The 25,726-nt window shown below is 40.0% G+C and overlaps 1 protein-coding gene and 1 pseudogene across 33 annotated transcripts; one reads left to right on the top strand and one right to left on the bottom strand.

Annotated features, from left to right (window-relative positions):
* The first annotated feature begins 1,889 nt into the window (after nucleotides 1-1,889).
* On the top strand, nucleotides 1,890-6,459 carry LOC122310599 (pentatricopeptide repeat-containing protein At1g06143). 33 transcript variants are annotated; one of them, XM_043124613.1, is made up of 5 exons: nucleotides 1,899-2,027; nucleotides 2,157-2,192; nucleotides 2,261-2,365; nucleotides 2,655-4,503; nucleotides 4,593-6,459. In XM_043124613.1, the coding sequence occupies exon 5, from the start codon at nucleotides 4,594-4,596 to the stop codon at nucleotides 6,283-6,285; it is 1,692 nt and encodes a 563-aa protein (XP_042980547.1). In that variant the 5' UTR covers nucleotides 1,899-2,027; nucleotides 2,157-2,192; nucleotides 2,261-2,365; nucleotides 2,655-4,503; nucleotide 4,593; the 3' UTR covers nucleotides 6,286-6,459. The 33 variants fall into 33 exon arrangements, with proteins under 33 accessions (XP_042980535.1, XP_042980538.1, XP_042980537.1 ...); XM_043124614.1 differs by having other exon boundaries at nucleotides 2,681-4,503; XM_043124620.1 differs by having other exon boundaries at nucleotides 2,691-4,503.
* Nucleotides 6,460-7,195: 736 nt separating this feature from the next.
* Nucleotides 7,196-25,726, bottom strand: part of LOC122310227 — a 37,177-nt pseudogene continuing 18,646 nt past the window's right edge.

A 25,726-nucleotide genomic window follows, 5' to 3' on the forward strand; every position in this document is an offset into this window, starting at 1 on the left:
ACTTCTCAAATTTCAACTTGGCACTATTAGCCAAGCAAGGCTGGATGATTGTCTCCAATCCGTGTTCACTAGCAGCACAAGTACTAAAAGAAAAGTATTTTCCAGGTGGCTCGTTCCTCACGGCAAAAAAAGGTCACAACTCTTCTTTCATATGGCAAAGTTTCTTGGCTGCTAGACCATTGTTAAGGGAAGGGATGGTAAGCCGAATTGGGAATGGAAAATCAACTGAGATATGGAAGGACAGATGGCTTCCCATTCCTTCAACATTCAAGCCTCAAGATTCAGTAAGGTTCATGCATGAGAGTACCAAAGTATCTATCCTGATAAATGAGCATACTGCTCAATGGAAGAGGGACCTAGTAACCACCATGTTTTCCAAAAGGGAGGCAGAGGCTATTCTGAAAATCCCCATCAGCCCACTGCTAAAGCCAGACAGCTTTTTTTGGAGATGCTCAGCTACAGGCACCTTTTCAGTAAAGTCAGCTTACCACCTGAAGAATGATATGGAAGATAGAGAAAGGGGACAGACATCAAGAGCCACCATTCAACAGGGCCCGTGGTCTGGTATTTGGCGTTTAAACATCCCAAATGCCACAAAAGTTTTCCTGTGGAGGGCATGTCTTAATGCACTCCCCACCCGAGCAAATTTAAAGGCAAGGAAGGTAGTGGCAGATTCAGCTTGTCCCATTTGCTTCCAAACATCTGAAACCACTGAGCATGTGCTGTGGGAATGCCCCTCAGCAAGGGATGTGTGGTCCATGAGCAGTAGGAAGCTTCAAAAAACCAGCATGGACTCCCCTTCCTTTGCAGAGAAATTAGAGGGCTTAATAGAAGCTAAGGAGCCAGAAGAGCTTCAAGTGTTTGCAGTAACAGCCTGGAACTTATGGAAGAGGAGGAATGAAGTGATCTTCCAGGGTCACCTCACTAATCCATCTGTAGTAGCAAGCCAATCAAAGCTAATGGTAGACGACTTAAACAAGCTGTCAGTGAGCAAGAAGGCAGGGGTGCTGAAACAACAAACCAACCAAGCGTGGGAGGCTCCCCCTCAAGGCAAAATTAAAGCGAATTGGGATGCATCAGTAGATAAAGCATCGGGCAAAGTTGGAGTGGGGGTCATTCTTCGTGACTGGAATGGCAAAGTGGTAGCTTCTTTGCGTATGGTGCGGGAGTTGTTCCCTGACCCTCACATGGCAGAAGCATACGCAGCTTTACAGGCAGTTATGTTGTGTAGTTCTCTTGGTCACCGGGATGTGGTTCTGGAAGGCGACTCTTTGCTGGTGGTAGAAGGCCTAAAATCTCAGTCAGTTGCTCTCAATTACGTGGGCCAGATTGTGGCAGATGCCAGGGAGATTCTCAGCACGTTTAGTTTGTGGTCAGTGAGGCATGTTGTAAGAGCAACCAATGAAGTTGCTCATGCCTTGAGTAGGGATGCTTTTAATTTCAGTGGTAGTACCACGACTTTTGTACACATCCCTCCTTGTATTCAAGCTATGATTTCATAGATATTAATGCAAGCTTCGTTTCAAAAAAAAAAGATAAAAATTAAAAATAAAATAAAATAATAATATTATTATTATGAAATTTAAAAAAATATAATTATTTATTATATTTTATGTAAAAATATTAAAAAATTATAATAATAAGATGAAATTAAATTCAAATGATTCACTGGCGATCTCTCCCGCCGAAAACAAATCTCGGCCTGGATACTTCGTCGCCAGAAAAGGACACGCGCCAAGAAAATCACGCCATTTCCGTCAAGCCCTTTACCTACCGCGAGGAAATCTTTTGCGGCGGAAGAAACCTTGGGTAAAACTCTTCGGCTATCCGTGTCGCCGCAAAAGTATTGAGAAAAGACATATTTCCCCAAAATCAATATATCAAGTCACTCTGCCCCGATAGCGTCCCGAATCCCGATAGCCTCTCCCTCTCTCTCTCTCTCTCTCTCTCTCTCTCTCCAGTGTGAAATCCGAAACTTGCCTCTCCTAACGCCAACCGCCTGCCTGCGCTGTCGTCTCCTCGCCTTGGTGAGTCTCTCTCTTTCCAGTTCTTAGTGTGTCTCCTCTCTGTCTCTCACGAAATCTCTTTCTCTCAAGATCTGTTACTGATCTCACTTAGTCCCTCTCTCTGCCACTTTGGCGCTGCCGCAAACCAAGGTATTTCGCCATCTCCTCCGCTTGGTCTCCATCTCAGTAAGCTTTCTCCCTCTCTCTTTTTCCTCTATCTATCCGTTTCTCTCATAAATTTATCTCTTTCGGAGGAACACCATCGCGCTACAGCTCAAGGATTTGCAGAAAGATCCTCCTACCTCTCATACTGTCTGGAATTTCCAGAGTGTCCCGTAACCCTAGCTCTTGGAACTAAGGTGAATTGTGTTTGTGTGTGTTTTAGCACTGTTTTAAAATATAATAATTGTCTGAGATTGACTGTTATTTTGGAACTGAGGTTGGCGATTAGGAGAACTATCAGCTTCCTCTGGTATTAAATTGAGTTTTAATAGAATCTTCTTACTTATTAGCTACATAAAATTTTACTTTGATTATCCAAAAGACTGCATTATGGAGAACTCCGAGACCGAACTATAATCCTTTGTACTTGTTAATGTAGCTTTAATTTCATTCGCTTCTCTTCTTCCTCATTATTTTGTCTTATAGATGCCTTCACGTTGATATTTTTGAAGTATATTGAAGTGCAGCTGCATGTTCTGCACGTCCTTAGTGCACATTTCGTGCTTATATTCTGGCCGTGGAGAAACTACAGTTGGATGTAGCAGCATATAGTGATTTGATTGCTGTGGAGACAAGAAGCACCGGTCTTTTTTTAAGAGGAAGGGAACCCCTGAAGAATCGCTGTGCTGTTTATGCTTTGGGGGAGAGGATAAAAATTTTGAAGGTTTTCTTAAATATTTTTTTTTTTTAAATAATTTCTCTGCCAGCTGTGAAATATGGTTTTTGTGGAAGTAATGCATGTAGCTTCTCTTGGCAACCACTCACTTAAATTTCAATTTCAACTCTTTGGGCATTGGCCTGTTTCTATTATATTTGGCTTCCCTATGAAATACTTATTCTGTAGATTAACATTAATTAGTTGCTTCCTATATATTATTTCTCCTATATTATTTCATAGGGTTAATAGTTTTGACTCCTAGGGATTAGTTGGGACATTGTTCCTGGACACCCGGTGCCAATAAAAAATAAAAGATTATACATCAATATTCCTATGAGCTTAATTTTGCATTCTAATTCTCAAGGGAGTCATTCTTACACGCATCCTGTGTATTTAAGTTTCATTCCTTTTCTAATAAATTGAATTGTATGAAGTTAAAGCATCCTCCATATTCTTTTAGTGAGGAATCCATATATTATGAAATTTTTGCAGTTAACTTTGATACATATTCCTGCATTACTTGCATTAAATGTTTCTAGACACAACTGATGTCAATGGAGTTTTGGTGGTTCTTACAAGTTTTTTTATGATAGGTAAGGAGATAAATAACAAGTTTCATTCAACATATAAAAAAATGGCAGTTTATGGGATGACTTGTATTGGATTTTGATCATTATGTTTACAACTCGGATTGTATTGTACATTCTCCTCTCAATAAAGCAGGATTCTCATATACTTGGGCATTTGTCTGCCTCTATATATTTTGAAGCTTCATACAAATATTCACAAGATGATTCACAAGCGCTGTAAACTGTGAATTGTGTATTTTTTTGTGCCCAAAAACAATTGAATAGATTAGTGATTCTTTGCTTGATCTTTGAGATTATCAGGTCCATTTGCTGTCATTGATGAGCACTTCAATTCAATACTGCTAAATTGTTACAATGCAATTGGCTTAATGCTCATATTCTGGTTTTTACATCAGCACCCAGTAGTGTTCCAAGCTTTGATCATTCCTATTTTTACTTCTTAATGTTCTCTCTTGTTTCATGTTGTATTTTGATTATATCATATGGGGTTAGAAATAGCAGTTCTGTTTTTTAGTGAAGTGTCCAAAACAATTATTGTTTCATTACTCAAACTGTGTTGAATAGCGATTATGGTTGTGGTTCATTTGTAACTGATGTTTTACTTTTTAGCTCACAATGTTACGGTGATGGATTCCATGCTTGGATTTATAGTTGGTCTGTTATTTTTTAATATTGTTGCTATGTTTGTCTTTTGAGCTGCCCAACAATGATTTAAATTTCTGTCTGTAGATACATTGGCACAATTTGTAACTTGGAAGAGAGATTACCTCTGATGCTAGAGAAGGAGTGGTATAAATGTTTTTCATAGGGTTTGGAAAAATGTGGTCTAGATCTGGATCTGGACTTGCCTGCTTGCATAAACATTGAATAGGTTTGGATCCATGTACTTAGATTTACCCAGCTCGTTTCTCAATCTTTTGGTTGGTTTGCAGTGAAAAAATAGAGACAGAGAGTGGGATAGAAAGAATGAAGAAATGGTCTGATTTCTCAAGTTTTCGAAATCAATTGCTTTCCTTCTGTGCGAGAGGTGAATTTTCCTTCCTTCTTTCCTATGCCGATCTGTTTGTCTTTTTGTATTTTGTTTAAATAAAAATTGCCACGTCATTGAGTGTGCAGGATGTGCAAAATAGAAAGGCTTCTTCGTAGCAGAACCCTTTTTAATCAGCTGAAAAAATGTTCTAGTGTAAAGAACCTGGAATATGTATATGCCTCAATGATCAAAACCAATGCAAACCAAGACTGTTTCTTGCTGAACCAGTTTGTGGGTGCCTGTTTGGGCCTTTCGAAAATAGACTATGCAGTTTCAGCATTTCTACAGATGGAAAATCCAAATGTTTTTGTCTACAATGCGATGATAAGAGGCTTTGCTCATTGTTTTTACCCAGCTCAAGCATTGGAGTGTTACATTGATATGTTAAGAGCTGATGTTATGCCAACAAGTTATACATTCTCATCGTTGATTAAGGCTTGTAGCTTAGTATCGGCTCTTGGGTTCGGTGAAACTATACAGTGTCAAGTTTGGAAAAATGGGTTTAGTTCACATGTGTTCGTTCAGACTGCTTTGATTGATTTCTACTCGAATCTGGGTAAAATTGGTACATCGAAAAGGGTGTTTGATGAAATGGTTGAAAGAGATGTTTTCACATGGACCGTGATGGTTTCAGCTCATGTTCGGGCATGGGATTTGAGTTCTGCAAGGAGATTGTTTGAGGAGATGCCTGAGAGGAATAATGCTACATGGAACACTATAATTGATGGGTACGCACGAGTGGGGAATGTGGAGTTTGCAGAGCTGCTGTTCAATCAGATGCCTGCAAGGGATATAATCTCGTGGACGACCATGATCACTTGCTATACTCAGAACAAGAGATATAGAGAAGCATTAGCAGTATTCAATGAAATGATAAGCAATGGGATTAGTCCTGACGAAGTGACCATGGCAACTGTTATATCGGCTTGTGCTCATCTTGGAGCACTTGATTTAGGAAATGAAATATATCTTTATGTATTGCAGAATGGGTTTGATCTTGATGTCTATATTGGGTCTGCATTGATTGATATGTACGCCAAGTGTGGGAGCTTAGATAGGTCACTTTTGGTGTTCTTCAAGTTGCGGGAAAAGAACCTGTTTTGTTGGAACTCAGTAATTGAAGGGCTTGCAGTTCATGGATTTGTAGAAGAAGCACTACAGATGTTTAGTAGGATGGAGGGGGAGAAGATCAAACCAAATGGGGTCACTTTTATCAGTGTTCTGAGTGCCTGCACACATGCAGGACTTGTTGAAGAAGGCCGTAAGAGGTTTTTGAGCATGGTCAGTGATTATTCAATCCCGCATGAAGTTGGACACTATGGATGCATGGTTGATCTACTAAGCAAAGCAGGCTTGCTTACAGATGCACTAGAGTTGATAAGAAGCATGAAAGTTGAACCCAACTCCGTTATCTGGGGTGCCTTGTTGGGTGGGTGTAAGCTCCATAGGAATTTGGAGATTGCTCAAGTTGCCGTTAATGAATTGATGGTTTTAGAGCCAAACAACAGTGGCTATTACAACCTTGTGGTTAATATGTATGCCGAAGTAAATAGATGGGATGAGGTTGCGAAAATCCGGGCAGCCATGAAAAATCTAGGGGTAGAAAAGAGTAGTCCTGGATCCAGTTGGATTGAAATGGGAAGGAAGATTCATCAGTTTGCAGCATCTGATAAAACTCACCCAGCTTATAATGAAATTTACTTGGTGCTAGATCAGTTGGATGGGCTGCTGAAGCTAGTTGGCTATGTACCTGAACTAACATGGGGAGATTTAGGCTGATTTACCCACCCACATGGGGGTGTAACATGTTGATTATTTTGGGGTTCTCACTTGATTTTTGTGATAACAAGTGATTAGTCATTGTAGAATATGGAAGAAACTGATTTATTTGTGGTAACATATTAAAATCATTCCATTTCAATTAATAGGAATAAATTAAATTTTTGAGAACAATCCTTTGAAACATGGAAGAGGTTACAATCCTTGGTTGGCTCCTCAGCTATGCTTTGCTTCATAACATCTTAAACATTATTTTTTTTCTTTGTTCATTACCATAAACATAAAACCATATCATTAGTTTGTGTTATTGTGGAGAAACCTCTAACCACACAATTGCCTGCCTTTTACAAAGTGGAATATATTAATGTGATCCCTTTGCAGTGCCTCCACAAATCCCAACTCTACATGCTCCTAAGGCAGTTTCTTTTCATATATCTTGACAATTCCAATATTCCTTGTTTTGCTTTCAGTACATCTCGGTTGAACATTCAAATGCCTGTTGTTGGTTTGTTCCATGTTTTTGGTCTCTGTAGCTCATCATTGGCTTTCCCTTTCACGTCCCTTGAGCAAAACTTTAAATACATATTTTACAACGAAAATCCCATCTCATTTGATGACCATGCAGAATCTAACTAATCTAGGCTTGATCTCCTCACATGTAAAAGTCCATGTATCTCATCACGTCACAAAACACATCCCTTTGTTACTCACTCTCTAAGCGAAAGGGTGTTGGCATCTTTTAAAAACAAAGCATCCTTAGAATCACCAATTTAATGTGGTACCTTTTCAGCAGAAAAATGGCTGAAAGAATGTGATGCATGGTAGCCAAATTCTTGTATATTGTGTAGGAAAGTAGGACAACTTGCAATATTTGATTGGCTTGGATCCATTGCAAACTTGATCTGTATGTCTACCAATAGTCTTTACACGAACAACTTCCCTTTTTAAAATGATGATATCTATTCCTGTCCTTGACAATAATCTCTCAATCATAAACTTTGAAGATGAACTTTGTTGCTCTGTGGTAGTCCCCACAAACTCGTAAGTTCTTTACAATTAGAATTGGGGTTTGGGTTGCCGTGTTCATCAAGCAAAAAACAATAGCTAACTTCTCACTATGTTTAGTGCGCCACCATCTTTGGTAACCAGCTACCACCACCATCTTCTACAGCCTCCCTTAGCTCCTTCTTGCCTAGCCTAAGCTTCCTCGAGCTCTCCTCTTCCATTTTTCAGTTTGAGACCCATGGTAACCCTTAGAAAACACTGCTTTGCCACTGCTCCACCACTTTTGGCATGACTTTTGATCTTCCATAATTTCATTCAGCCATCGTAAGTAATTTTTCAAAGAATTTATTAGATTTAAATATATTTTTACACTAACTTGTTTTATGCAGTCTGATTAATTGTTGTGGGCCTTGTGTCTGAGGAGTGTGGATTTATGGATTTTGTTTGTTGTTTGATGTGAGCCTTGGGCCAGTTTGGAGGATGGGTTAATTGTGGAGTTGGTTTGTGGGTTTGTGCACTTGGATTTGTGATTAGTGTATTTTATCTGATGTGTGATGTGCCATGACATCATATATACTGTTTGCATTCATTCTCATGTGTCATGTTTGAAAGCTGAGTTTTTGTGTTAAGAAAGAATTTTGAGTGTATGTGTAATGAACGGATTGAAAGTAATGAAAGAAAGTAAAAAGTATCTGTAGAGATGGTGGTAAGTCTTGCCTGTGATTTTCGCCTATAGTGACTGTGACGCCCCCAAATTCCCACGCACGGACATGGGGAAATCGAGATGTCCGGATGATGACATCATGGGTCACCACCTTAACGACGTGTGCCAAGTGTGTGTATAAGCAACAAATGTGCACGAAGAAACACGTAGCGAAAAGCAAAGTCATAAACTAAATACCAGAATTTTTCTTGTTTAATACAAATCTATTCAAAACCTACATATAAAAACATTACAAAACACAAATATTGTTTTAAAAACTAACTACAAAGCATAGACATTAACTTCAGCACCCCGGCGGAGCCGCATCCTCGGGCTTAGCTTCCTCCTCTTTCTCAAACTCTGCACCAAAATCTACGGTACAAAAAATGGTGCGGTAGGTAAGTAAAATCCAAACATCGTTAGATAAAAACATATTAATTCAAACAACATGCATGAAAGAATGCAATGCACATGTCTCATAAAACCATAATTTTTCCATGCACGCCAAAAATCCCATTTGGCCCAAAAACATATCCTTTCCAAATATCACGCCAAAAGTCACATTTGGCCCATATCCAACTCAAACCATTAACCAATTAATCCGTATGCATCATGACCTCCCCTACGGGTCATCCGCACACCCTTACTCCTGTGCCACACCGCAGGTAACGACCACGCGTGTGACACCTAACGAGCGATGCCCAGTTCCGCGCCCCGCGCGTTCATAGCCAAGCATCCTTTAGCCCTCGCCAGCGAAGGGCCATGGAGTCGGTGCATAGAGCGATGCTCAGTTCTGCACCCGGCGTGTTCGTAGCCAAGCATCCTCTAGCCTCCGCTCCTGTCGTCGCCCAGGGAAAACTCAGGGGACGTCACTCAGTATATTACGCTCCCGAGTGACCAGAGGAGCTCCACCGAGATAATAACCCATCTCGGCTTGGGCTCGTGAGACACACGCACCCGAAATCCATTTACGCCAACAAAACATGATTTTCTCACTTAAAATAAAATGCACACGTATGTAATATGTAACGCATGCCTTATGGCACAAATAACCAAGCAATCACAAACAACCAAAACCAAGCACTCCGTCCTCAATCCATCCGACCCCCAAACTCCTTGAACTCAGTCCGGAATCAACCAACCAACAGATAAATATTTATTGTAAGAGCAAAATACATTTAAATCTAAAAGTAGAGTTTGAAAAATACTTACAGTGCTATACGGTATTTTTTGAAAGCTCGCGACGTTGCAAAAGGCGGAAGAAAAGCAACATAACAGTGTAATTTACACTGTGGTCGTGGGTAATAGATTACCCACTTTTGAACGGGGACAAACCAAGGCTTGGGATTGATAGGGAATGGCTTAGAGGTGTTTATGAAGCTAGTGGAAGTGGAGTTTGGCCATGGGTGGCGGCGAAAATTGCGGTGGAAGGGCTTAAATGCCCAAATCTGAAACTAGCTCGTGGGAGCTGCTCCGACGGCGGATCGAGGTTGGAAATGGGTGGGTTAGGACGGCAAGAAGTCAGTCATGAAGTGGTGAGGAGGTGGTGGCCAGAGGTGGAGCGACGACGGCAAATCGGAGGAAAAGATGCTCGGCTTGAAGATGGTTTTCCGGCTAAACGGCAACACGGTTGGAGATAAAACTTGGTGGGGTGGTTCACTGGAGGAAGGGGAAGAAAACGGTGGTGGTGGTGTGGGCCACGTCACCGGCAAGCGGTGGGTCTGGGTGGCTGGACGGATGCACGAGGGAGAGGAGAGAGAGAGAAAGAAATCGCACGGGGAGGGGCCAACGCATGGGAAGAAAGGGAGGAAAAAGAAAAGAAAGAAAAAGAAAGAAAAGAGAAAAAAGAGAAAAGGGAAAAGAGAAAAGAAAAGATGGAGGAAAGAAATGAGGTTCAGTCCTCACTCCGGAAACCAAAAGCAGATCCGCCGAAAACGATATTAAAAACTGTAAAACAACTAATTAAATTAAACACAAAATCAAATAAATTAAAAACCAATTAAAATATAATAATTTAAAATAAATAAATCAATATATTAATTAAATTAAAAACAACCCTTCAGTGAAAATAAACGTAAAAACGGGTCATCACATCCTCCCCCCTTAAAAATAAATTTCATCTTCGAAATTTGCAAGATCAAACACCAACTTGCAACAAACCACATAAAACCACCTGTGACCAAGATTAAGAACGTACCGTCATTACTCAAACAAGTAGGGGTACTGCTCCCTCATGTCAACTACTCTCTCCCAAGAGAAGTCTTAAGCTAAAGGATCTCCCCATGCCACCTTAACCAAAGGTATCGTCTTGGACCTCAACTGTTGCTCTTTCCAATCTATGATCTGCGATGGAACAACCTCATAAGTAAGGTCCGATTGCAACTGGATACGCTCTGGGTCGACAAAGCGCGGCTCTTGTTGTCCAAAGCTCTTCTTCAAGGATGATACGTGGAAGACATCATGAATATCCCCAAAATATTCTGGCAAAGCAACTCTATAGGCGACGGACCTTACCTTCTCCAGAATTTGAAAAGGGCCGACATACCTCGGATCCAGTTTCCTCTTTTTACCAAAACGCTTAACTCCTCTCATGGGAGAGACTTTGAGATAAACCCAATCACCTTCTTCAAAAGATAACTCTCTCCTCCTGGTATCAGCGTAGCTTTTCTGACGACTCTGAGCTGCCGCCATTTTATCCCTGATGATCTGAACTTGGCTTTGCATTTCTTGAATTATTTCGGGTCCAATTATCTTACTCTCCCCGACTTCATCCCAACACAAAGGCGATCTGCACTTCCTCCCATAAAGAGCTTCATAAGGAGTCATTTGAATGGTCGCATGGAAGCTATTATTATACGCAAACTCTATGAGCGGCAAGTGGTTTTCCCAACTCCCTTGGAATTCCATGGCACATGCCTGCAACATATCTTCAAGGGTCTGAATGACCGTCTGTCTGCGAGTGATATGCAGTACTGAACTTCTACTTAGTACCCAATGCTACCTGTAAACTCTTCCAGAACTGAGACATGAACCTTGGGTCTCGATCCAACACTATACTCTTCGGTATGCTGGGCAACCGTACTATCTCCTTGACGTACAAGCGGGTCAACTTACCCAAGGAATCGATGTTATTAACAGGCAAGAAATGAGTACTCTTCGTTAACCGGTCAACAATCACCCAAACAATAGTTTTCCCACTAGGAGTTCTCGGCAAGCCCACTACAAAATCCATCGTGATGTCATCCTACTTTCACTCAGGAATAGGGAGGGGTTGAAACATACCAGCAGGTCTTTGATGCTCGGCCTTGACTTGACGACATGTGTGACATTTCTCAACATACAAGGCAATATCCCTCTTCATTCCATCCCACCAATAATTTCTCTTCAAGTCTCGGTACATCTTTGTACTGCCGGGATGAACTGAATAAGGGGCCGCATGAGCTTCTGCCATGATCCGCTCTTTGAATTCTGAATCTTTGGGGACCACCCTATGATCTTGAAACCGAAGAATTTCATCTTTATCCATACTATAGTGCAACGACCCTCGAGATTTTCTGACTCTTTTTCTGATATCCAACAGCTTCGGATCCTTCCTCTGAAGAGTCTTCAATTCCTCAAAATCAATTACCTGAATATTAAGAATTGAAGATAAAATCTCTTCTTGCTGTGAACTTTCAATAAGGAGTCTTCTCATCCCACAAAGCAAAGAATCCAATTCTGACGGCTCGGCTTCATCTTCCAAGTGCGATTTTTGGCTCAAAGTATTAGCAACTATATTTGCCTTCCTCGGATGATACTTGATCTCGCACTGATAGTCACTGATGAACTCCAGCCATCGCCTCTGCCTCATGTTCAGATTCTTTTGGAGAAACAAGTGCTTCAAGCTCTTGTGATCAGTGTATACTTCGCAAGCTTCCCCATACAAAAAGTGCCGCCAGATCTTAAGAGCAAAAACAATCGCAGCTAGTTCCAAATCGCGCATCGGATAATTCTTCTCATGGTCCTTTAGCTGACGGGATGCATAAGCAAGAACCCGTCCCTCCTACATAAGGACACAACTCAATCCAAATTTAGACGCATCACTGAAGACTACGAATGGCTTATGCGGTTCTGGAAGCGCTAACACTGGTGCAGTCGTCAACCTGTTTTTCAATTCTTGGAAGCTTCTCTCACACTTGTCTTACCAAATAAATTCTGCATCCTTCCGAGTCAAAGCTGTGAGAGGTCCGGATAGGCGAGCAAATCCTTCCACAAATCTTCGGTAATATCCGGTAAGTCCCAAGAAACTTCGGATCTCGCGCACTATGGTCAGACGCTGCCATGACAAAATGGCTTCCACCTTACTAGGATCAATAGCCACTCCGTCTCGGGAAATCACATGCCCAAGAAATCTGACTTCCTCCAACCAAAATTCACACTTGCTGAGCTTGGCATACAACTGGTGTTCTCTCAATTTCCCAAGAACAAGACGAAGATGATACACATGCTCTTCAACATCTTGGGAATAAATCAGAATATCATCAATGAATACTACCACAAAGGAATCTAGATAAGTCGAAATACCCGATTCATTAAATCCATGAAAGCAGCAAGGGCATTGGCTAACCCAAACGGCATCACCTTAAATTCATAATGCCCATATCTCGACCTGAAAGCAGTTTTGGGCACATCTTTGTCTCTGATCCTCAACTGGTAGTATCCTGACATCAAATCAATCTTCGAGAACACAACTGCTCCTTGAAGCTGATCAAATAAATCATCGATCTGTGGGAGAGGATATTTATTCTTGATGGTCACTTTATTTAATTCCCGATAATCAATGCACATACGGAGGGTTCTATCTTTCTCTGTAACGAACAGCACTGGCGCACCCCAGGCGAAGTACTAGGCTGAATGAACCCTTTATCTACCAGCTCTTGCAACTGAGTCTTCAACTTTTTTAATTCAGCCGGTGCCATGCGGTAAGGAGCTTTATGTACAGGAGCCGCTCCAGGTTCCAAGTATATAACAAACTCCATTTCACGACCAGGGGGTAGCCCAGGCAAGTCATCCACAAACACATCTGGAAATTCCTCCACAACGGGAATGTCTACCAAAGACTTCTTCTTAGACGGCATAGACACCATCTGGACAAAGAAGGCATCCGCTCCCCATGCAATCTCTCTTCTTCCTTGAATTGCTGATATAATTATCGGCTTTTCTTTTAACTTACTCCCTGCAAATTCCAGACAATCACCATCTGGAAGCTGAAAGCTAATTACCCGACTTCTGCAATTAATACTCGCAGAATATCAGTATAGTTAATCCATCCTGAGAATGATATCAAAACCCAACAGATTAAACACCACCAAATCAGCATCCAAGAACCTTCCATCAAAATTTAATGGGCAACCCAAAGCAACTTTGGAACACCACACCATTTCACCATTGGGTAGAGCCACTACCAATGACTTCGGTAAAGGTTCCGTGACCAAATTACACATCCGAGCAAAAGTGGAAGATACAAATGACTGTAAAGCACCGAATCAAACAAAGTGCAAGCATAAAACTCATATAAACGGACTCTCCCTGAACCAAATACATAAACCCATGAAATTCAAATACACAAAGAAATCAAAGCACACCAAAAATCAAATCCAACATAAAATTAAATTAAATCCATACCTGTAATTACTCCAGCATCATGGGTCGCTGGTGCCTCATCATCCACATATCTGGGTGTGACAGCATAAACCCGGGCTTGCAATGCTTGTTTTGGATTTGTTCTTCCACCGCGTCTACCTCCATGGCTTCCTTGAACTCTGACGGGGCACTCACGAGCAATATGTCCCACTTGGCCGCATCGGTAACACTGGGGTCCACCACTCAGCCGACACTCGCCCTCATGAGTTCTATTACAAATTCCACAAATTGGCATCCGTCCTCCCATACGAACACCTGAGGATGCTTGTGGTCGGGTCCCGGTCCGCTGAACAAATTTCTGAGGCAAACCCAAGCTACTTCCTTCACCAGAAAAACTCCGTCTCTTATGTCCTGGAGGGGAGCCCATACTCAGATTATTCTCTTGCTCTACAAGGGTGGCCACGTCCACTAAATCCTAAAAAGTGGATATCTGGTGGCTGACCACCATACGGCGTATATCAGGATGTAGTCCCTCCTGGAAACGTTCGGCTCGCATTTCCTCTGTGGCGATGAGGTGGGGAGCAAATCGTCCAAGTTCTATAAATCTCTGGGCGTATTGTTCCACTGTCATGCTCCCTTGGACCAAGCTTGAGAATTCTCTTGCCTTTTATCGCCTCACGAAAGTGGGAAAGAAACGATCATTAAACTCTTTCTTGAAGTGCTGCCAGGTCACAGCGGCAAAAGATCCCAACTCTGATTCCAGCATTACTCTCTTGGTATCCCACCAATCAGAAGCGGTGCCTTGCAACATATAGCTGGCATAGAGCACTTATTGCGCCTCAGTGCAACCACACACCTCAAAATTTCTTTCCAAGTCTCTGACCCACTTTCTAACTTGAAGTGGATCCTCTTCTCTAGTAAATGTGGAGTTCTATGCGCCAGAAAGTGCTCATAGGTGCATCCAGCTTGCACCATGCTACTAGGCCCTCCTGGGTATAGCCAAGGCCCTCCCTGATGTGGCCAAGGACCTCCTTGTTGTGGCCAAAGCCCTCCTTGTTGCAGCCAATGCCCTTCTTGTTGTGGCCAAGGACCCCCTTGTTGTGGCCAAGGCCCTCCTTGTTGGGGCCTAAAATTCTGCTGCATGAACTCCGTCATCTGCCGTATTGCTTGGGCTATGAAGTCATCTCTCGATATATCGTCCCGTGGCTCCTGAGTAGATTTCCTTGGTCTCACCATTTTTCTTGCCACAATACAACCTTTGACCCCCTTTAAGAAAAACAAATAAAACCAACATAAAACCAAAAACCAAAACCACATAACAAGAAATAGAAAGAAACCAGCATGCAATAACATAACTAAATAAATAAAACAAGCAAACAAGCTCAAATAAATAAAAAAAATCAAATAGCAACTTTACTTAACATAAATTTTAAAACACAACTTTAAAAACATTTTGGTACTACCTACGGGACATGTGGTTTTACCCAGAGCCAAACCGCTCTGATACCACCTGTGACGCCCCCAAATCCCCACGCACGGACACGGGGAAATCGAGAGACCGCTAGATAAAAACATATTAACTCAAACAACATGCATGAAAGAATGCAATGCACATGTCCCATAAAACCATAATTTTTCCACGCATGTCAAAAATCCCATTTGGCCCAAAAACATATCCTTTCCAAATATCACGCCAAAAGTCACATTTGGCCCATATCCAACTCAAACCATTAACCAATTAATCCATATGCACCATGACCTCCCCTAGGGGTCATCCGCACACCCTGGCTCCTGTGCCACACCGCAGGTAACGACCACGCGTGTGACACCTAAACGAGCGATGCCGAGTTTCGCACCCCGTGCGTTCGTAGCCAAGCATCCTCTAGCCCTCGCCAACGAAGGGCCATGGAGTCGGTGCATAGAGTGATGCTCAGTTCCGCGCCCGGCGCGTTAGTAGCCAAGCATCCTCTAGCCCCCGCTCCCGAGTGACCAGAGGAGCTCCACCGAGATAATAACGCATCCTGGCTTGGGCTCGTGAGACACACGCACCCGAAATCCATTTACGCCAACAAAACATGATTTTCTCACTTAAAATAAAATGCACATGTATGCAATATGTAACGCACGCCTCATGGCGCAAATAACCAAGCAATCACAAACAACCAAAACCAAGCACTCCGTCCTCAATCCATCTGACCCCCAAACTCATCAGACTCAGTCTAGAATCAACCAACCAACAGATAAATATTTATTGTAAGAGAAAAATACATTTAAATTTAATAGTAGAGTTTGAAAAATACTTACAGCGCTGTAGGGTATTTTTTGAAAGCTCGCGGCGTTGCAAAATGCGGAAGAAAAGCGACGTAACAATGTAATTTACACTGTGGCCCTGGGTAATAAATTACCCACTTTCAAACGGGGACAAACCAAGGCTCGGGATTAATAGGTAATGGCTTAGAGGTGTTTATCAAGCTAGTGGAAGTGGAGTTTGGCCGTGGGTGGCGGCGAAAATGGCGGTGGAAGGGCTTAAACGCCCAAATCGGAAACTAGCTCGTGGGAGCTGCTCCGGCGGCGGATCGAGGCCCAAAATGGGTGAGTTAGGACGGCAAGGAGTCGGTGATGAAGTGTTAAGGAGGTGGTGGCCGGAGGTGGAGCGACGACGGAATATCGGAGGAAAAGCCGCTCGGCTTGAAGATGGTTTTCCGGCTAAACGGCGGCACGGTTGGAGATAAAACTTGGTGGGGTGGTTCACCGGAGGAAGGGGAAGAAAACGGTGGTGGTGGTGTGGGTCACGTCGCCGACGAGCGGCGGGTCTGGGTGGCTGGACGGACGCGGGAGGGAGAGGAGAGAGAGAGAGAAAGAAATCGCACGGGGAGGGGCCAACGCACGGGAAGAAAGGGAGGAAAAAAAAGAAAGAAAAAGAAAGAAAAGAGAAAAAGAGAAAAGAAAAGATGGAGGAAAGAAATGAGGTCCAGTCTTCACTCCAGAAACCAAAAACAGATCTGCCGAAAACGATATTAAAAATCGTAAAACGACTAATTAAATTAAACACAACATCAAATAAATTAAAAAATAATTAAAATACAATAATTTAAAATAAATAAATCAATATATTAATTAAATTAAAAACAACCCTTTAGTAAAAATACACGTGAAAATGGATCATCACAGTGACGGAATGAATGGGTATGTTGGGCAATTTTTTGGAAAATGACAGTTTATGATTAAATGGATATGAGGACAATTTTGTGAGAAAATGGTGGATTTATGTTTGGGTAATTTTCTAGGAAAATGGCGGATGATCGTTAATGGCGTGTTTTAGGTCAAATAGGATTTTTGGTGTGCGTTGAGAAAATGATCATTTTTGGGGAAATGATGGTTTTGGTCTCATGCATGTTTCTTCATGTGCACGCATACATGCTAGTTATTTGGTTGATTACTTACTAAAATTTATAATCTCACTGTGGTAATCCTATCCTATGGTTCGTAAATTTTGACGCAGAGGAGGACATTGAACCTGAGGGATCGACTCCACTGGAGGAGTGATGCGCGGTTACTTTTCGTGTCTTCGGATTTATTTCCCACTTTTGATTATGTGTTTCGGATTTTATCTTACCATGTTGTATAATTGTATAACCTTGTTGAAGGACTTTTATTTTGTGGTTTTGTATAAAAAGATTTTGGTATTTAGTTGACTCTCTTATTTTTCTATTGCAATTTTTATGGTGCATTTTTTACATGTACACACACTTAACAATAGTGTTTGGGGTGTATGACCTGCGTTGTCATCATCTCGGCATCACGATTTTTGCCTTTCTGTATGTGGAAGTTGGGGGCGTTACAATAATAGCTTTCCTTTTTAAAATTGTGATATCTAATATTGTCCCTGACAATAATCTTTCGATCATAAACTTTGGAGATGAACTTTGTTACTTCGTGGTTGTCCCCACAAACTTGTAAGTTCTTTACAATTTGAATTGGGGGTTTGGGGTGCTATGTTCATCAAGCCAAAAGCAATAGCTAATTTCTCACTATGTTTAGATAGGGCTGTCTCTTTATCTTCCTCATCATCAATATGAAGCAAAACGTCTCCAAATTGTGGAACATGACTAGCTATCTTCAACTTAGTTGTCATCTCATCCAAGAATAGGTAGAGCTGTTTAGTGCGGGGATGAGATATATCTCCCACAAGGAATTGATGGAACACGCCATTTAATTCAATGGAGTAGCAACCTGGGATTTTCTTTCTTCCATTTAATTCAATCTCCTCTGTCACAGCCTTTGCTTCATTCCATCTCCTGGAAGCAGAATAAATACTAGCCAAAAGAACACAATAGTTGATATGGTTAGGATCGAGTTCTTTTAATATCTTTGCTATTTTCTCTCCTCTTTCCATATCTTTATGGATTATACAAGTACCAAGTAATGCTCCTCATATGGCAGCATCTGGAGCCATTGGCATGCTAGATATGATCTCTTCAACTTCCTCCAAGAATATAGCACGACCTAGTAGATCTACCATACACCCATAATGCTCTATCTTAGGCTCAATTCCATAACAACTTGCCATGAACTCAAAATAACCTCTTCGTTCATCGACCATATTTCCATGACTACAGGCCTTTAATAAGGCAATAAGAGTCACCTTATTTGAAGAACATTTAAATTGCTTCCTTGGATTTTCCATGCATTGAAAGACCACCAATTATGGCATTCTAGGGCCAAACCTTCCTCAGACCACGTTCATTGCAAAAAACCTTTGATGAAAATTCTATCTATCCACACTTTGCATACATGTCTATGAGTCTAGCAAGCAATTGCTCATTCATCTTGATCTCAACCCTTTTAGTATAAACATGGATCCACCTTCCTTGATCCAATGCCACTAGACTTGCACAGGACACTTACCACGGTAAACTCATTGGGTTTAGGACCTATTTGTAGCATCTTGTGGAAGAGATCCAAGGCCTCTAGGAAACAATCCACCTAAAGATAACAACCACTAACTCCTTTAAACAAATCCACCGGCCATAAAATGTTTAATAAAAGTAAAACAACATTTTGGACTGGTAACTCTTTATGTTCATTCCAACTAGACTCTAGAGGTGCAAAGGTAATTCGTAAACAATGGGGCATATTGTTTTGAAATGAAAAGGAAAGCAATGCGTTGCAACAACATTCTTAACCAAGGTGTCCAAAAAAAAAAAAAAAACATTTGGAAAGCATGCATACGAGGTAGCCATTTGTTTTTCAAATACAGTTAATTGGACGTAACCAGCTATGATAATACTCCATGATACAACATCTCGTTATGGCATTCGATCAAACCACTCTAGAGCTTGATCCATATCACTTGTCCATATGTACTCACCAAACATAATATTCCATGGATACAAATCCCACTCCACACTGCAATTAAACATCATTTTGGCCTCCTTAACCTAGCCCCAACTCACATACACCCCAATCAACTCATTGGTAACAAACACATTGTTCTCTAGCCCAACTTTTATGGCATTGTTGCGCTTAAATTTACTCAAATTAATGAACCAAAAATTTAGTGCAGTTTTACCTGCAAGTATACAGGTGTTGTAGTATCTTACAAGATCGAATCCACAGTGATTGACTTTTGTGATAAAGAAAATAAATTCAGACAATGAAATGAAATTACTAAAAGAAACGTGCGATCAGATGAAGATTGATAAAATAACTGAATCAAACTAAAATGATAAAATGAATTAATACGGAGAAAGACTAAGGTTTCGAGGATCCGTTTAATAATTTATGATATTGTTTCCGATCGATTTACTTCAATTAAACTAGAATAATAATTCCGTTTAATTGGAAGATTTAGTATTTAAGATCAAGAAAAATAGTCGCTTATGATTGAGCGTGAACGATTGATGATTAAAACATTTAGAAATTTATTTGAATACCACAGGGATTCCTCAAGCATTCACTGTATTCGGAAATCACAATGAATCAAGATGAGTATATAGATAATCAAAATATCCAATAAAATCCTTCAATCGATCAAGTTCCCAGAATAAATTTTACGTGGATTCGAAAACAATATTTAAATCATTAAACTTCACCTCTAACCTTAGTATGGAAATTTAGCCAATCATATTTATTATAAGTGCTATAGAAATCATATAAATATTATTCATTAGAAAACTAAAATGAAATACAAGAAATACTAGGCAACAATTTAGAAACAACAAAATTTAGATTCTAGTCAATGTCGAAAGAATAAAGCTCACGACGTTACTAAAATGCATAAAACAGAAATTGAAACTAAAAGAAATTCATCAAGAAGAAGCTGCAGCCCCACCAGATGCCAAACGAAAAACATGAAGAAGCAAAAATAAAACTCCAACCACTTCAACTCCACGTTAAACTCAAGCACCAATCTCCTCATGTTCCTCTCTCCACCAAAATAAATCCCATCCAATTAGATTACTCCAGCCGGCTCCCTTCAAGTCCATCCCCCACATCAACTTCTTTTCACATCAACCCCAAAGAAAATCTGGAAACTCCTTACACGTCTCCCTCTACCCAGCCAAATATCACAAACCGACCAACACCCCCTTAAATCTAATTCCCAACCGACCGACTCTCCTGCCCTTAACTACCACTTCACATGAAAATCAATCATATCCCAGCTCCCTCTCTACTCTCAATTCCAACCACGTACCCCTACACGTCTCACCCTCTCTCCAACCGACCTCACACAGTACCTCCTCTCTTCTACTCACCCTTTCACTACCAACCAAATGACCGACACCTCACTCAAACCCAAGCACGGCATTTTCCCTTCACTTCCCTACACGTCCCTCTCTACCCACGTACCCCTGCACTCCAGTTTTAACTCCAGCAAATCATGCACCGACTCTACACAAGCACCCACCGACTGCCTCCTTCAATCAAATCTCTCTCTTGCCTGCACCTTCTTACCTCTCCAATTCTCTCAACACCCCACGTAACCTGTCACCCTCGGCAAATCCTACACCCACCGATTGCTACTCCTTTCCTTTACGTCCAGCAACATATATATATATATATATAGCTGCTTCTAGTCGTCCAAACTTCCTCCTCCAATCACAATTCCTTTTTCTTTCAATCACCACCGATTTTCCTACACTTTTCTCTCAACTCTTGCACCCACCGACTAGTCCCTCATTCCAGCACAACACCTCCTGCTTTATAGACTTGTTGCCTCTCTTCTAAAACAGCTGGACATCTCCCCACAATTTCTGATTTCAGCACAAAAAAAAAAAAAAAAAAAAAAAAAAAAAAACAGCACGTCTCCCTTGTTGAAAACTCCCACACGGCTCTTCTTTGCTTCAAGTTGGTGCTGCCCTTCCTCCAATCAAATTAACCAGCCGAATTCCATCTTCAATAAAATTAACTCAGCCGAATTCCATCTTCAATAACCGACTCACACTTGGTTGAAAACTCAAGCACGTCTTCACACTTCATAAGCAGCGCTCCAATCAATCACATGTTCCTCACCTTAATTCCAGCCGACACCAAATTTATTTTATTCTGCTTTGCCTATCAAATTTAGCTGCACCAATCGATGAAAGTTAAGCCAAACAAGCAGCCACCCAATTACATTCACACTTCTACCGAAAATTCATTTCTCTTTTCACTTTTGCCGTAATTCAGCCTCTTTGTATGACTTTAATGTTGCACCACCAAAAATTCTCAAGCCTCCGTGATTTTTGTTCAACCATGAAGATCACATGCATTTTGAATAATCAAAGGAAGAAAATAACCACTGATTCTTCATTTTGTCTTATTTTTCAGCTGTCCAAGTACATCGCTTCTTTCTTTTCATTCCTCTCAATTAATATGCACTTTTGATCAAAAGTTCCAACCAGATCCCATTTGAATTATATTTAAGCTGAAAATAAAAAGAAAGAAATAACACTCAAAAATAAATTAAAAGAAAAATAGATTATCAAAAATAGACTATATATGTGAGGAAATATTGTCCCATTAAATCATAGTTATAAAATTAAGCATAAACATGATATCAATCAATTAAAAATCACAACTCGTATTTATGCTTATTAACCATTTTTTTATCTAAAACCAATAATAGTGTCACGAAGAATTTAAAATACATTGGTTTTAAATAGCTAAACTATGCAATATTTCAGCTCAATCACACCCCCCAACTAGCTTTTTGCTAATCCTTGAGCAAAATAGTGAAAATTAATTGAGATGAACATTGCATAAAGCTTAAAATTCAAACAAAAACAATCAAACATAATTCTGAATTCTCACAAAAAATTGATTCGTGACTACTCAACACCAGGAGTTGTATCCACAACGAAAGTCTCAACAATTGTTCACATAGAATTAGGGCAAATATCTTAGAACTCAGATATGTGTGTGTGACTAAACCTCTGTGTGTTCCTCACTAATAAACATGATTTATCATAGGATTTTTCAACCTTAAGATTAATCATTATTGATTCTAACTACCTCAAAGCCTCAGGGACTAGCAGTTTTCACGCCAACTCTGTTTAAAGGTTGAAAATAAATCTTCACAAAATAATTGTGCTCAACTACTCCACTAAGATACTCAAATTTCACAAAAATGCTAGAAGTGTGTGTTAATCATTTATGTTTCAATGCACCTCACAAATTTTTTATTTTATTTATTTTATTTTTATTTTTATTTTTTTAGGTACTAATAAATTTTCAATAGAAAACCCTCCCCTAAACTAAATGTGACATTGTCCTCAATGTTCAACAATTGAATGTTTGATGATGTATGCTATACAGGTATGAATTGGAGCAAGATAAACACTGTATAACATATATTGAGACGAAAATGATTAAACAGAGAGGAAAGAATTCACCTGAGATATTCAAACGCATATAAGGAGTAGATTTCTGTCAAAGTTAAAAACACAAAAAGCAAAAGAAAGAAAAACAAAACAAACAAATACGGTATATACAATGAGAAATCAGAAATTAATTCTGATAAGTAGGATCCTCCAGAGTAGTGGACTCAATCTCTGGAGTAAAATCATCAAAAAATGGTTTCAACCTTTGTCCATTAACTTTAAAAACATTACCATTTTCTAGATTTTCTATCTCAACGGCCCCAAAAGGATAAACAGTTTTTACAACAAAGGGGCCGATCCATCGGGATCGAAGCTTGCCAGGAAACAAATGAAGCCTTGAATTATACAACAAAACTTTTTGGGAAGGCTCAAAAGATTTTTGAAAAATATTTTTGTCATGAAAAATTTTCATTCTCTCCTTGGCAATGCGAGAGTTTTCGTAAGCTTCATTCCTGATTTCTTCCAACTCATTAAGCTGAAACTTATGAAGAGAGCAAGTTTTATCCATATCAAAATTAAATTGCTTGATTGCCCAATAAGCTTTGTGTTCCAATTCCACAGGTAAGTGACATTCCTTTCCAAAAATGAGTCGATATGGAGACATACCAATCGGGGTTTTAAAAGCAGTACGGTATGCCTAAAGTGCGTCGGTTAGTCGTAAAGACCAATCTTTGCGGCTTGGGTTAACCGTCTTTTCTAAAATTTTTTTGATCTCCCAATTAGATACCTCAACTTGGCCACTTGTTTGTGGATGATAAGGGGTAGCAACCTTATGAGTAATACCATATTTTCGCATTAAGGCCTCGAAAGGCTTATTACAAAAATGTTTACCCCCATCACTGATAATGGCTCGAGGTGTTCCAAACCTTGATAAAATATTTTCTTTCAAAAATTTCAGTACCACTTTGTGATCATTGGTTTTGCATGGAACAGCCTCAATCCATTTGGACACATAATCCACAGCTACCAAAATGTAGAGATTGCCAAAAGAAACTGGGAAGGGTCCCATAAAGTCAATGCCCCAATAATCAAATATTTCAACAACCAAAATTGGATCTAATGGCATCATACTCCGGCGGGTAATACCTCTCAACTTTTGACAATGCTCACAAGTTTTACAAAATTCATGGGTGTCCTTGAAAATGGTAGGCCAATAGAAACTACATTGCAAAATTTTAAAAGCAGTTTTCTTTCCAGAAAAATGGCCACCACATGCCCCAAAGTGACAAAAAGATATCACACTTTGAAATTTGTTATTGGGAACACATCATCTAATTATCTGATCTGGGCAATACTTGAACAGATATGGATCATCCCAAAAGAATTTTCTTACCTCCACAAAAAATTTCCTCTTATCTTGTTGAGTCCAAATGTGAGGAATTTCACCTGTAGCAAGAAAATTAGCAATGTCAGCGTACCATGGCACTTGAGATATACCAAAAAGTTGCTCATCTGGAAATGTGTCTTTAATAGGAATTGTCTCTATGGAATCTGAAAGAACAAGTCTAGACAGATGATCAACAACAACATTCTCAACTCCTTTTTTTATCTTTGATTATCATATCAAATTCTTGCAGCAAAAGGATCCATCTAAGCAACCCGGGCTTTGCATCTTTTTTTGCTAAAAGATACTTTAACGCAGCATGATCAGTAAAGATGACAATTTGAGATCTGATCAAATAAGAGCGAAATTTGTTAAGTGCAAAAATTACTGCAAGTAGCTCTTTTTCAGTTGTTGAATAATTCATTTGAGCACTGTTTAAAGTTCTACTTGCATAATAAATAACACAAAGCTTTTTGTCCTTACGTTGGCCCAATACAGCTCCAACAGCATACTCACTAGCATCACACATAATCTCAAATGGTAAATTCCAATCAGGTGATCGCATAATTGGGGTTGAAACCAACATACTTTTTAGCTTTGTAAAAGCTAACTCACAATCATTAGTCCACACAAAAGAATTTTCCTTTGACAATAAATTGCACAAAGGTCTAGAAATTGTGCTGAAGCCTTTGATGAACCTCCTGTAAAAACCTGCATGACCTAGAAAAGATCTGATATCCCTGATGTTCTTTGGGATGGGCAATTTAGAAATTAATTCAATTTTTGCTTTGTCCACTTCAAAACCTTGAGAAGAAACAATGTGACCAAGAACAATCCCTTGAGTGACCATAAAATGACACTTCTCCCAGTTTAAAATCAAATTCTTTTCTTTGTATCTAATCAGCACTCTTTCCAAATGAGTCAAACATTCATCAAATGAATCACCAAAAATAGAAAAATCATCCATGAATATTTCAATGAAATGCTCTACCATGTCACTGAATATGCTCATCATGCATCGTTGAAATGTAGCAGGAGCATTACAAAGTCCAAATGGCATCCTTCAATATGCAAAGGTACCAAATGGACATGTAAAAGTGGTCTTTTCTTGATCTTCAGGAGCAATCTCAATTTGGTTATATCCAGAATAACCATCTAGGAAGCAATAGAATTTATGGCCCGCCACACGTTTAATGATTTGATCCATGAATGGTAGGGGAAAATGATCCTTTCTGGTGACAGAATTTAGTTTTCTGTAGTCAATGCACATACGCCAACCAGTAGTAACTCTAGTTGGGATCAATTCATTATCAGCATTCTTAACTACAGTCACACCAGATTTCTTGGGTACCACCTGCGTGGGACTAACCCATTTGCTGTCAGAAATAGGGTAAATGATCCCTACATCCAGAAGTTTTAACACCTCTGCTCTGACAACCTCTTTCATATTGGGGTTCAATCTACGCTGCATTTCTCTAGAGGGTTTAGAATTGTCCTCTAGATAAATCCTGTGGGTACAAATCAAAGGACTGATACCTTTGATATCAGCTATGGTCCATCCTATTGCCTCTTTGTGTTCAATGAGAACACCAATCAATTTGCTCTCCTGAATTTCATCTAGTTTTGATGAAATGACCACTGTTAATGTCTCTACTTGACCTAAAAATACATATTTGAGATCAGCAGGTAGAAGTTTCAAGTCGAGTTTTGGTGTTTGCATACTTGAAGGGAGAGACACAACATCATGAGGCGGTAATTCCTCAAAACGTGTTCTCCATTTATCAGTGTCCATTATAGGAGTAGATTCTAGCAAAAAATTCATAAATGCAAGTACAGAATCATCATCAAAATTTGCACCATGAACCAAATAAGCCTCAAGAGGGTCATAAAAACTTGACAAATCAAATTTATTTTGAACAAGAG

The sequence above is a fragment of the Carya illinoinensis genome, chromosome 5 (assembly GCF_018687715.1).
Source record: "Carya illinoinensis cultivar Pawnee chromosome 5, C.illinoinensisPawnee_v1, whole genome shotgun sequence".
Lineage (NCBI taxonomy): Eukaryota > Viridiplantae > Streptophyta > Magnoliopsida > Fagales > Juglandaceae > Carya > Carya illinoinensis.

What these genes read in the sequence shown, in the direction of transcription:
- LOC122310599 (XM_043124601.1), top strand. Translation starts at nt 4,594, where the DNA reads ATGTGCAAAATAGAAAGGCTTCTTCGTAGCAGAACCCTTTTTAATCAG.